Consider the following 12,629-nt stretch of genomic DNA (forward strand, 5'->3'; position numbering starts at 1 on the left):
CCATGTCACGGATACCACTGCCTCATATTCAGAAAGATATGAATAAAATAAGAGCGGATCAATGTCTAATTTATTTCTATCATACCTCAGATAGAGAAGTCAGAGGTCTGTGATTTAGTATTCACCAGCTTGTGACAATGCCTGTAATACATATTTAGGCAGTCCAAACATTTCTGTTTACCATTGTATCCATCTACTGAAGGATTGTGTGTAAGTGATTGGGTTTGCATGCTGCTGTGCGAGGAAATATATGACTAAAGCCAGGCTGTCCTATAGCTGTGATGTTTAATTTACCTCTGGTTTCTGCACAGGCTCACTATGCTCATAAAGGATGTATGGTTTGATGCATCAGGGGGACTCTTTGCATTCCAGATGAGACCAAACCCACATTAAAAACGCACTACAGACTGAGCTGATCCAGCACAGGCATCCTTACATCAGCCTAACATCCTGGATTGACGGCCAATTGCTAGCTCAACTGCCACAGGGAAACAACAGACTGACTCACCAGAGCCATTGAGAGAATTATCATCCTAAATGTGTAATTCAGTTGGTCCCTCTGAGTTATCACTGGATGGTAAAATGTTAGATTGGATAGTAATACCATTATCGACATCAAATCCTGTTATTTTGTGATTCAAGTGAATTATTTTGTACCTAAATTGTCAATGAGCGATAAGTTTGACTTTGTTATCTGGGTTGCGCCTTGAAGAGGAACAACTTTGCACAGCAGCAGTAAGTGAGTGTTTATGATTTGACTGAGGGCTGGTGTCTAGAGTAAGAAAAAGAACTGAATTTACAGTACTAGCAGATTGCTTTCTTTCCCTCACTTTTTATAAAGGAGACTCGCTCGAGCTCACACACACACTCTAATCCTGCTGAAATTTCACTAATATGACCTTTATGCAGTTTTCTCACACAGATGCAGCTGCCGGATCTCGAGTCCATCAATCTTGCAGCAGAACCCCTGCAGACCGATGAAAGCTTTTGTGTCTGTAGAAGCAAAAGACCAACAGAAATAAATGACACATTTGCTCATGTTCTACAGAAGGTTAGCAGGAAAGACCTAATAGCTATGTACATACTTACACTCCATGTTGGACACTGCCAGTTAAAGGAGTCAGACAGGGGGCAAGGTATGTGTGCCTTGAGGAGGGGAAGAAACATGTTAAAATGTCACTGACCCATCCTGCTGAAGTAGGATGATATTTTCTGGGTGGCGTACAATTTTGTTTTACTCTTTTATCCATTTGACCTGTAGGTCCATCCACAACAACAGTTTCAGTCCTCAAATCTGATTGGTGTTTCAATAGCAGCACTGGGACTTTTTATTGTTAGTATCCAGTGTTGGTTAGTAACTAGTTCCATGCAGTGGTGTTACATAATTAATTCCAAAATAAATGCAACTGTAACCCAAAAAAAAAGTGTAATTAAATTAGTCGCTTATGAAAATGTTAACGATTACAAAGAGGGTTACATCTGAATGTTTTCCGTAAAAAGCTAGGATATGTTGAATTATATTTGATGTTCTGCCTGTTTCTGATGTTCACGATGCCTCCTGCCATTTAAAGGCCATTTAGTAAATCAATTATGCTTTTGATTGGTTCTCTTGTTTGAATTTGCAGCAAACTACGTTTGCCGATTACATCTATCCACATTGCTGCTGAAAGCTTTAGGCTACAACCAGTCTGAGAGTTGATTAACTGAATAACAGTTGAAAACATGCATTATAAATTTGGATAAGTAATCAAAAATTTTAAACAAACTCAGTTACATTATTTTAGTAAAGTAATTGAACTAGTTACACTACTTATTACATTTTAAATAGGATGACTTGTAATCTGGGTCACGCTTTATTTTAAGGTGTCCTTGTTACAGTGTAATTGTACTGAGTAATATTAATTAACTACATGTACTTACTATATGGTTAGGGTTAGGATTAGGGTTTGGCTTAGGGTTACTTGCATGTAATTATGCATCATTTATTGTTATTATAATAGTAAGTACATGTAACAAGGACACCATAAAATAAAGTGTTACCACAATCTGAAACCTATTTCAAAAGTAACCTTCCCAACACTGTTATTATCACTCCACTTGTCTGTGTTTGTCTGCATAGATGTTCAGGCTGGAATTTTCAGTGACTCTTACTGTTACATTGTTACACGAGTAAAGTGCAGGACGACAAGTGACTGCCTTTATGAGTGAGTCATTAGAAACTGATTCATTCAAAACCAGATTCATTCAGGAACCAAACAAATGATGAGCAAGCACCACTGAATCATTCATTCAGTCAACTGATTCAAAACAGCAATTCATTCAGAAACTAATTGCCAATACTGGAGTTGCAGAACTGTTGATTTTGATTTTCTTTGGCAAAGCATAAAGAGACTAAACATCATCTAATGTAAGGTAATCAATATTAACTTATTAATTTGAACAGTTTAATAAAATCATTATCACACAAATAATTTTGCAGAGTGTCACCATGTTTAGGATTGGTTCCATATCACCAAGAACATTGCTTTTGTTCACGTGATATTGCTTAAACATAACTTGTGTTGAACTTTAACGTTAAGGCAAAACTTTGAAAAGCTTGAGCCTGCAGAAGCTGCAGATTTGAGTTTGTGAGATATAGCAAATCAAGGGCTAAATGCAGCTGGAAATGTGTTTGATTTTAATACTCTTCTGAACACTTCCCTTTTCAGTTTGATCTCAAATTGCATAATTACGTTTCTCTGATCAGCATCTGCAGCACAGGATATCATCATCACCCTAAGCAAAATATAGTTCTTCCCTCTCTAAGACAGAGTAATGGTATTGTCAGAATCAAAGCCTCCTGTGATTTGAGCCTGCTTCCTGAAGTAGGCCATCCATACAGTGACTTTTACTGGGACGTTTGAAACAAGTTCTGGTGGTGCTGCTGGAGGTTTAAATTAGGCATGGAGCATTTCATCAGCCCTTGTCGCTACTGCAAAAGCCTTTGATGTGCCCCAGACAGGGTGTCCCTCCCGTTACAACAAGAGTCAAGACAGCTTAATGAGAAAGAAAAAGAGGGAGAGTATGTATGTGTGCTCGGGTATGAAATTGAGAGAGTAGAAAAACTTGATTGGAAATGCCATTAAAAACCAAATCAGAGAATTTTTAAGTTTTAAAGCTAAAGACATGCACAAAGTCACTAAATCGCTTACAAAATGTTGCATTACGTCATGTTCTGTTCATTTCACTTGATAGTGTTTTGCTGAACTTTTTTGTTTATTATTATTGCACCAATGTTATTATATTTGTGAAATTCTAAGTGTCAGACTGGAGATCAAGCAGACTTTAGGAATTAAGAACATTTGGTATAAATAAAATTATAAATAAAAATTAAAATAAAATTTTGGTCGTTAAAGCCCTGATTTGTGTGATTTGTTCTTTTCCAGCAAACAAAAAACTCAATATATTAAGAAATATTAAATAAATACATCCATAAAAATCAATGAACAGACAAGATTCATTACAAACAACAACAATAATAAAACAATTTGTGTAAAACTGAGAAAAGAGATTACTTCCACCATGCTGTAAAAAAAAACTTTCAAATGATGTTATTTCTTGGGTGTCAAACTCTCAGGACACCAAAGTGTATTATATTCATGAAACGTGCCAGCTTTTGACAGTTTTAGCAGCTTAGTTCATTTTATTTTAGGTTAGCCTGGCATAATTTCATTTATTTTCACAGCCCAGAACACCAATCCTGTGATTAAGTGAGTCGGTTTATGATGATGCATGAGGTTATTCTGTTTTTCCTTCAAACAGTGAATGTGTTATGGCAAATCTGTCAAATTTTCGGAGCAGCAAAACACATTTAACTGCTCGCTGCACTTGCAAATTAATTCTGTTGTTTGGCTAAAATATGCCTGAAATGAACACGCAAATTAGATATTTACAAAAACCCCTCATTCATGTATTTCTGATTGTGAATATGTAGATTTTATTCTATTTTATTCCATTTCCACCATTTGGGGAGATTATTTTGATCAGCTCTGAATACACTGCCAAGGTGTTGGTATTTATGTTTTGTTGAAACACAGATGAATGTCAAAACCGTACACTGCACACTTATTTAAAAATGTGTAGCCTATTAGGTCAAATGAGATGTGTCTCAGGGCCAAATTTCTTCTAGACTTCTGATGCCCCAGATTTCAGATGACATATGTGAAAATGTTCCCTGGTTTCTCTTATTTCATGCTCATGCTTTTCATTGGAGTGACTTTTTGTATACTGTGTTTTAAAAGCTAGGCTGGCTTACGGCATGTTGACAAGGAGCATTAATGTTTTCAGCAGGTTGTTGCCTGAGACCTGTCTTCCCTTCAGCTATGTGTCTCATAAAAGGACCGACAACTCTAAAGAAATGGAGACAGACAACAGACAAAAGCCTGATACTAACAAACAAATCTAGAGATGCTCTCTAATTGCGCTTTTATCTGTGCCACTGGCATTTTAACATAATTGGAGCTATGACTCGTTATTTCCTTTAATGGCCAACGCTTAATTTACCAGCAACTAATATTATTTTTAGCATTAATTAAATAAAACACAAGACAACAAGAACAATTCCTTCCTCGCGCGCCAAATGAAATCTTGTCGTGTGTCAGACATAAAAATAAAAACCTAAAATTCTCAAATTAAGTGAACAAGTTTTTTGGTGAAAATTATTACACATTTCCATATTTCTCAGAGACCACAGTGTCTCCAAGACCGCTTTTAAGATATGGAGCTCCTCGCGCATTGCACGCATAAACAACGTTAGGTAGGCGATATAAATAGATTCACGAACAAATGACTCTCATGAGGTGGTTCTTTAAATTAATAGTTCAAAACTATATGAACCTATGGAGTTATTTGAATCACTTTGAGGAATCCTTCACTTATTGAACTAACCAAATCTTTCAGAGCCGCTAGCCTACTGAATCGACATTACTTAACTACAAGTCCATGAATCTTAAAGTTGCTCAACTTCGGTACCTTTGCTCCTCATTTTTTGGTCTACAGCAGTGTTCCTGAAATCTTACCCTGGAGGTCCAATCTGCTGCAGCGTTTAGCTCCAACCCTGATCTAACTCACCTACCTGTGATTTTCTAATGATCTTGAAGACTCTGATTAGCATGTTCAGGTGTGTTTGATTAGGGTTAGAGCTAAACTCTGCAGGAAAGGTCCAGATTTGAGGATCCCTGGTCTACAGAGAATGAAATTGAGGAATACTTACTGTAACATTATTAAGGATCAGAAAAATTATTAATTTAAAAAAATCTCGAGAGTGATTTTATTTGGGTGGGCCCTATAGGCCTGTGTGTAAAGTTTAGGAACCCCATGACAGTATACACTATACATACCTGTACAGCTCTGTTCTGTCGTTCACTGTATTGTCTTGGTGTCGAATGTTTCTTCCAGATTGTTCGGGATATGCTTTGGATCTGTTCTTCCAGAGAACATTGTCCAGGCAATGGAAATGGTCTCTTTTGGGAAACAGTTGCCAATGGAAGCATTGCTGGTTCTTCACAGCAATTTATGGAATTAATTTGGCATTAGCACTCAAAACCGATATGGTGGTCTTTGAAGGGACCATCAATCAGTCTGTCAGAATTGTGAGTCTCTATCTCCCCTGGTAACATTGAAAAATAGCTTTTGATTTCAAAGGGTTCCGCTCATTATAGAGCAGCTGAAGGCCTCAAGAATCACGATGGCAATTTAGCAAATACATTTTTGCTATAGAGAAAAAAACAAATAAACTATCAGCAATAAATCTCCCCCCATCCTTCCTTCCTTCAATTCAGGTGATGCAGCTAATGTATCAGAAGTGAATCTTTTTAAATGCTGCAGGTGCTCTTGAGGAAGGAAACACACCAACCGGCCCCAGGGAGCCAACTGATTGGACGGCGAATTCTCTTCTTGCCACTGTTCGGCAATGACAAAAAGACTTTGATTAAAGGACAAGTCTGAACAATACTTGTGACTTAGTTCAAATTCTACCCATCTCTCAACTTAGAGTTTACTTTTCTATTTGCATCATATTTGGAGTCAGTCTATTTTCCACCTAAATAAAATTGACCACACAATAAATAGCAACTGTTTAGCCTTTAGCAACTAGCGAGTAAACATAATGAATACAGCATAGATTGGAACTTCTGCAGTGTCAGCGCACAAAAAAAAAAAAAAACTAGCTAATGACATTTAATGGTATTTTACCCTTTGAGGAGAGGAAACTCACCCATGTACATCATCTAAACACTGCGACCAGAGAGACTAGTGACTAATCGCTCAGAATGAATGTGACAAACCCAAAGGAACTAAAGCGAATAGACTTATGTAAATGCACACCTGTCTCTGGAGGGGCCAGCCATGGCATCTAACATGAATTAATGAGAAAATCTCTGCTCCCGCATTAAAGGCTGCTTCGGTTTGTAATAGACTGCAACAGTTTGTAACTGCTGGATCATTCATGAAGAAGAAACTCATGCATACAAAAAAATCTCTCTCTGATCTTCTCAAAAAATGTTGTCATTGTTTTATTCATTGTCATTTTTAAGGCAATCCATTACAAATTTCACACACCACAGGAATGACAACAGCAATGTTCTATGTTCGGTTTGGAAATAGCGCACCATGCATATCGACTAAGATAAAGAGAGGCAAAGAAGAAGAGGAAAAAGAGAGAAGGAAAAGAAATATAGCAAGGATGGGATGCATCATGCTCTGGATTTCGGCCATGAGACGAGTGGCAGAGGCTTAACGCAGAGCAATAGGCCAGTTCGTCACTGAACCCATCCACCATTTTGGCACAATCATGCATCTCACAGAGGGAACGTTGGCACTCCACAAGGGCCACATCTTTAACATATCATTTACACTTTTTCTTACTATTACCTCTGCAATGCTTTTGTGAACTATGACTTACTGACTTTATTATAGTGGGATAAAAAAAAAATTGTATTTGCTAAATTTACAACATAAAATTAACCCATTCACATTCTCTGGATAGTGATATACATGTGTCAGAATGCCTGTAATTTGCTCTTCGGATTTACAAGCCACCTAGCAGCAATGCATTCATAAATATTAAACAGGATTTAAAAAAGGTTACATTTATGCAAGTAGAAATTTACGGTTTACATTTGAGGAACAGAATACAATAAAAAGCCCCTTGAAAACAAAAAACCCAAAATATAAGGAAGAAACATGAAAAATAATGTTCTTCTCAACAGTAAAAGGACTATTATCTTCTAGCTATTAACTAGCCATTAACAATATCAAGTGAAGAGTAAATAAGACTTTAAAATCAATACAGCTGTTAACACTCTTAAACAAACCCTTTCACCCAATGCTCCCTTTGTCGGACTTGATCTTCACCTCCTAATTGATTGATGGATCACTTCATTCTCAGTATCTCCAGGTGAGCTAATAACTCACAGTAAATGAAAGGTGGTTTAAACACATTGTCTTGTTATCCGGGAGCAGAATTCCCAAATTTAACAATCTTTGCAAAAGAACATTGTCATTCTTGTAGTTAAAAATGAGGAAATCACATTTTGTAAACATCTGTGCTCACTTACGAGTTTGTAGCTTCAGGACCAGTGGAGATTTCAAAATAAAACTGCAGTTCAACTTCACAGTTCATAATCTACACTATAATAACAGAGGAATGTTTTAAAACCAAAACATTGTACAACTTAGGACAAAAAAAGCTCAATTTACCAGACAAGGAGAAAATGTATCAAAACTGTGGGTAAGAACAAGTATAAACGGCCCTGTTGTCCAAAAAAGCAAGTCAGTCAGTATTTACTGATACATACATATTTGTCTGTGATAGTGATTATTAATTTTCAAAATGGACCTCAGAAAAAAGAGGCTGTATATGATAGACGAGTAAATTTAACTGAATGTCTTAAGCCTATTAAGGTTTTAAAATTGAAAAGGAAATCAACATGCGCTTCCTTAGACATAATACTGCATATAAAATACTGTTTCTAATTTATGCTTGTTATCAGCCATTAATGTAAACTTACTGTATGTAAGGCAAGTTTATGAAATCAATTGTGTTCGATGCTCGTCCTGCTATTATGCCAATGCTATTAATCATTTAAATCTAGAACATTGAAACAAAATGGCATTATGTTTGCACTGCAGGTAATGCAATTTCAGCTGCATGCAATGTGTCTTTCATCTTTTGAAACCAGTAAAATAATTCCTGTCATGGTGAAGAATAGAAAAGTGTTTTAAACTCCAGGGAAAATCCCAGGGATGAGAGGGCGAAGGTTCAGCGTGGCTGGACACTGACAGCAGGTGAGTCAGACAGTGCTATGAGAAAAACAGCAGACGCTGCCTCATCTCCAATCATCTTTAGCAGCGAGCGGCGAGGCATCGTTCATGTTTCCTCTGATGGCTCGCATGCGTCTGAGGAGCTGCTGTACAATATCAAGATACACAGACTCCAGAGCATTAAGGAATTGGAGGGGCAAATTAAATTTTGTTCCTGAAATGTACAGTGTAATGAATCTGAATCTGTGATCTCTGATTAACATTTACAAATTTTACAGCTTTAAGAAAATATTTGTGCTTCTCTTAGACTTTAACATTGGATTTTTCTTAACTGATTTCATCTAAAGTACGTAAATACATTTAATACAGTGTATTAATGCAATGTACAATTGTTTTTTCCTGGATTCCATGCTTTAGAATAGAAAATCTTGTTTATCATAGCTCTAAAAAGCTATAATGGGAACTGCAATGGGAAATATAACTTACTAAGTGTACTAAAAAACTAACTGTACTAAAAAGACTTTGCCCAAACCCCATGGAAAAATAAAACCACCATAACACAAACTATCTACAAATTCTAGAAACAAATCAAACAATTGCACTAAACAGATCACCCGTACAGGGTGTAATATTTCAAACATCCACTTATAATTTCACTTTTTTTAAATTACACTTTCTAGTGATGCTCTTGTTTGCCTCCTCTGGCAGATACAAGGAAGATTTTCCTAATATAACACACAGTCCTCACATGCTGACACACAAGAGCTATAGCGTTTTTATAGATGTTGAGATGTTAGAGATGTTAAATAAGCAGAAAATTGCTTGCGCAGATCTTCTACATATATCCAGCAAAGTCTTACAGATGAACTGAACGAGACTGATCCAAACTATAAATGTTGGCTAATTTGTGAAGAAATTATCAGGAGGAAACCAACTCACAGACCAATAAGAACCATTCTTTTCAGTTCAACCTCCAGAACACAGATAGAGTTTTCATTTTCTCCAGTCTATGAGATCCAAAAATTGAAACCATCCGCTCTCCTAGACGCCTCACACTGAATCAGTTGTATTGGCTTTGAACGAGATCCAAATTGGAGGTGACATAACATCACCTGTTTTCTTTCAGCAGGCTGTTTAAACTCATACGGTGGGGGTTGGGCTGAGCCCAGGTGGGCTGTAGTCCGGTGGTGTCTGATTGGGCTTGATGCCCCTTGACTTCATATATAAAATTAACTGATCCGGGATCTCGGCCAAGACATCCTTGGCAAGCCGTGCCATGCTCAGGACATGGTTTCCTGTCCTATCCATGTAGTCTCTGAATGGTACAAACTGCAGGCAGAGATAAGATTAAAAAGCAGTTAGCTATAGTTGTTTAATTTATTCTAAGAATCATTTTCAAGTCTAGGTAACTGAAATATCCATGTAAACAATGTTGTTTCACAAAAAAATACTCTGGATTCTTTCATTATTTACAGGCTGCACAAGCGTTGTTGTTGTTGTTTGTTAGCTTGAGTTTTTTTTTTCATGTGTGATATCGCCGTGTTCTCTGAAACTGAGATGCCTGTAAATGTAGGTCACACAAAGTTATTCCTTAAGAAACTCCCCCAAAGAGTTATATTACTTTGTCTCTGCTTAGGCTACATAAATATTTTGCTGAGATATGCGTATATGGCATTCCGACCGAATCATTTATTACGAATGAATCAGAACGAATCCTGAATTACAGACCACTTTTCACCACCAAATATTGTGTATGTGTAAAAATATGAATTCATACATATAGAAATATCTATAGATATGTACCTGTACAATATCCCTCTCCGCCAGCTTTCCTCTGGAGGATATTCTTACATCGTCGCCGTCCAGTTCAACCATGGCTAAAAAGTGAGATCACCATGTTATCTGCCCTCCAGCCAATCAAACAATCTGGAGCCTTTTGCCCCAGCATGACACCAACATTTACCTCTTTGCTGGAACATTATGAAAGGCCAAACACAAATACTAATAGCAGATGGTGGGACATGCTAATTATACTGAACAGCTGTGAGATCTGCGTGTTGACATCTGCTTATCAGTCCAAAACCCTAAACCTTCCCAATTAGGTGACTTTTCATCCAGAAACTCTATTTTAAGGGAGTGCAAACTTTGAAGTTGCATTTATGCATTCAAGTTTTAAACCTCCATGTGGGAATACTATTATTAGCTGAGTTGATAGTTATGAAACAGTTAGGAAGATGCTGAGTACAATACAACCAATCAATAAAGGGTTATGCAGAACATTTTCTTCTCGCAGTACATTAAATATAGTAAGAAAAAAGAAAGCATATACTAGAAGAAGATATAAAGATTAAACTAAATCACAATAGTTTCATGTCTTACCATCAAACTCAGCCTGGCCAACACCAACAATAATGATGGACATAGGTAGTTTTGCCGCCTGAGAATAGAAAACAGAGAAGACGAATTCTACCTCATGAACAGCTTACATACTCAGATATGTTCCTAAAATTACTGTTTGAGTATTCAGAATTCAAAATTTCTGTTAAGATCATTCAGATTTACTGTAATGGTGGACTGACCTATTTGACACACCGAACAGTAAAAATAAAAAACATCTGAAGAAAATTTGCATTGGCTTGGTATTTTACTGTATCTTTTAGCTGTTTTACAATCATAAGAATCTGATGTGAATCACAAAACAAACTCTCCTTTTTTACGAGTTGTTTATTTCAGAACATGTTAAGCCAGTTGGGTTTGAAAGAAAACTGGGATTTTGAGTGTGATGGTTTAAAAAGAATATTTTGACAGCGTGATATTTTCACATACAGTGAGGTGAAAGCTATGCATTATTCAGACCCTCCTGGATCAACATTCTCTCTCCTGTGCTAACTGTCCTTGTTCCTGATATGATGCCTGACTGACAGGTCAAATCCCCTTTATCAGAGAGGTAAAGAGTGAGCTAGCTCAGAGGCTGCTTACCAGTGACAATGGATAACCAGAAAACTACAGGATATTCAGAGAAACAAAACTCACTTTCTCCCCAAAGAGACTTCGAAATGAAAAGTAATTGCATATAATGCATTACACATGATCCCAGCAGAAAAAGACTAAAATACAAGAAATACATATAAGGGAAAACATGATTTCTATGAAATGTAATCTGAAGATCTTATAATGAAATATACCTTTAATATATCAAATACATAAAGAGAGAAATATTAAAGACTCCTGAGGGTCTGAATTTTGAATGTGCTCCCCCAGAGGGCCCGTGAAAGCCTGTTGAGAGGAATGAATAATTTGTCGAATAAAGCTGGCTAGCCACACACCCTCAGTCACACTGATAAGTTTGCGGGCTGTAATGGAGTTAGAATTGGAATTTCACCAGGGGCCACACACACACAAAAAAAACATCACACAAGATGAAAATAAGCCACACACTCACACACACACACAGCACAAACAAACCCTAAACTGTGTGGCCTGGAGAGCTAATCAAACCAAATGAGTGATTTAAATCATTAATTACTACGATTCACAGATCGATTCCTTTAATAACCCTTGAGCTTTATGTGGGAAACCAAAAGATGGACTCTATAAATTGTCATCAATTCTAAATCAGAAACAGCTGACTGCTTCTTTTAGAATTTCAGACATCTAGTGAAAATCAATATGAATAAATGAAATATATTTATATTGGGTTTCACTGTATGTTTCTTTATTTCTGAAACATCTGACTCTGCTTTCAGTGAGTATTTTTAAAATACATTTGTTCAATGAATAAAATATTAATTTGGATGTGTGTGTGTGTGTGTGTGTGTGTGTGTGCACATGCTGTGCTCCTTATGTGAAGTCTGCGAAGTCTAACAAAAACTCATTTGCTCTCAAGACGAGCTTTTTTGTAAAATGGAAGTACTTGACTTTCTAATATTTAAGATAAAGTTATGAGCTGAGGAAAACACATCCCAAATGCATTAAGCAGCACAAACAACTTACAAACAGTAGGACTCTAAACTCTATACTGAGTTAGTTTGAAATTCTTAATATAAAGCATATAATTTTTCCCGCTGCAGCTGACTTTGTTTTCTGTGTTTAATTTTCAGTTCTTAACATCAAGGTATATGAATATAAACTGCATTTTCCCTTGTAAATCTCTTGTCAATTTTTGGTATGAATACATGTACAGTACCTTTATACACTTAATACATAAATAAAGCAGGTAATAATTATTCTATCCACTTGTGTTGTGATGGGGATGGTATTGGTCCCAGGCTGTTTTTTGTCTACCAGTCCATCCCTGTCTGTATGCATTGTGCAGACAGGACATTGAG

General features: G+C 36.6%; 1 protein-coding gene across 1 annotated transcript in view; it reads right to left on the reverse strand.

Annotated features, from left to right (window-relative positions):
• Positions 1-8,366: 8,366 nt before the first annotated feature.
• Positions 8,367-12,629, reverse strand: part of LOC306848810 (copine-8-like) — a gene marked incomplete at both ends in the record, with an annotated part of 76,221 nt that continues 71,958 nt past the window's right edge. The window contains 4 exons of the mRNA XM_079383570.1: positions 8,367-8,447; positions 9,448-9,630; positions 10,105-10,178; positions 10,681-10,738. Of these exons, the coding sequence (XP_079239696.1) occupies positions 8,367-8,447; positions 9,448-9,630; positions 10,105-10,178; positions 10,681-10,738 (396 nt within the window). The remainder of the gene's footprint in view (positions 8,448-9,447; positions 9,631-10,104; positions 10,179-10,680; positions 10,739-12,629) is intronic.

This window comes from Barbus barbus (assembly GCF_936440315.1).
Source record: "Barbus barbus genome assembly, chromosome: 28".
Taxonomy (NCBI): Eukaryota; Metazoa; Chordata; class Actinopteri; order Cypriniformes; family Cyprinidae; genus Barbus; species Barbus barbus.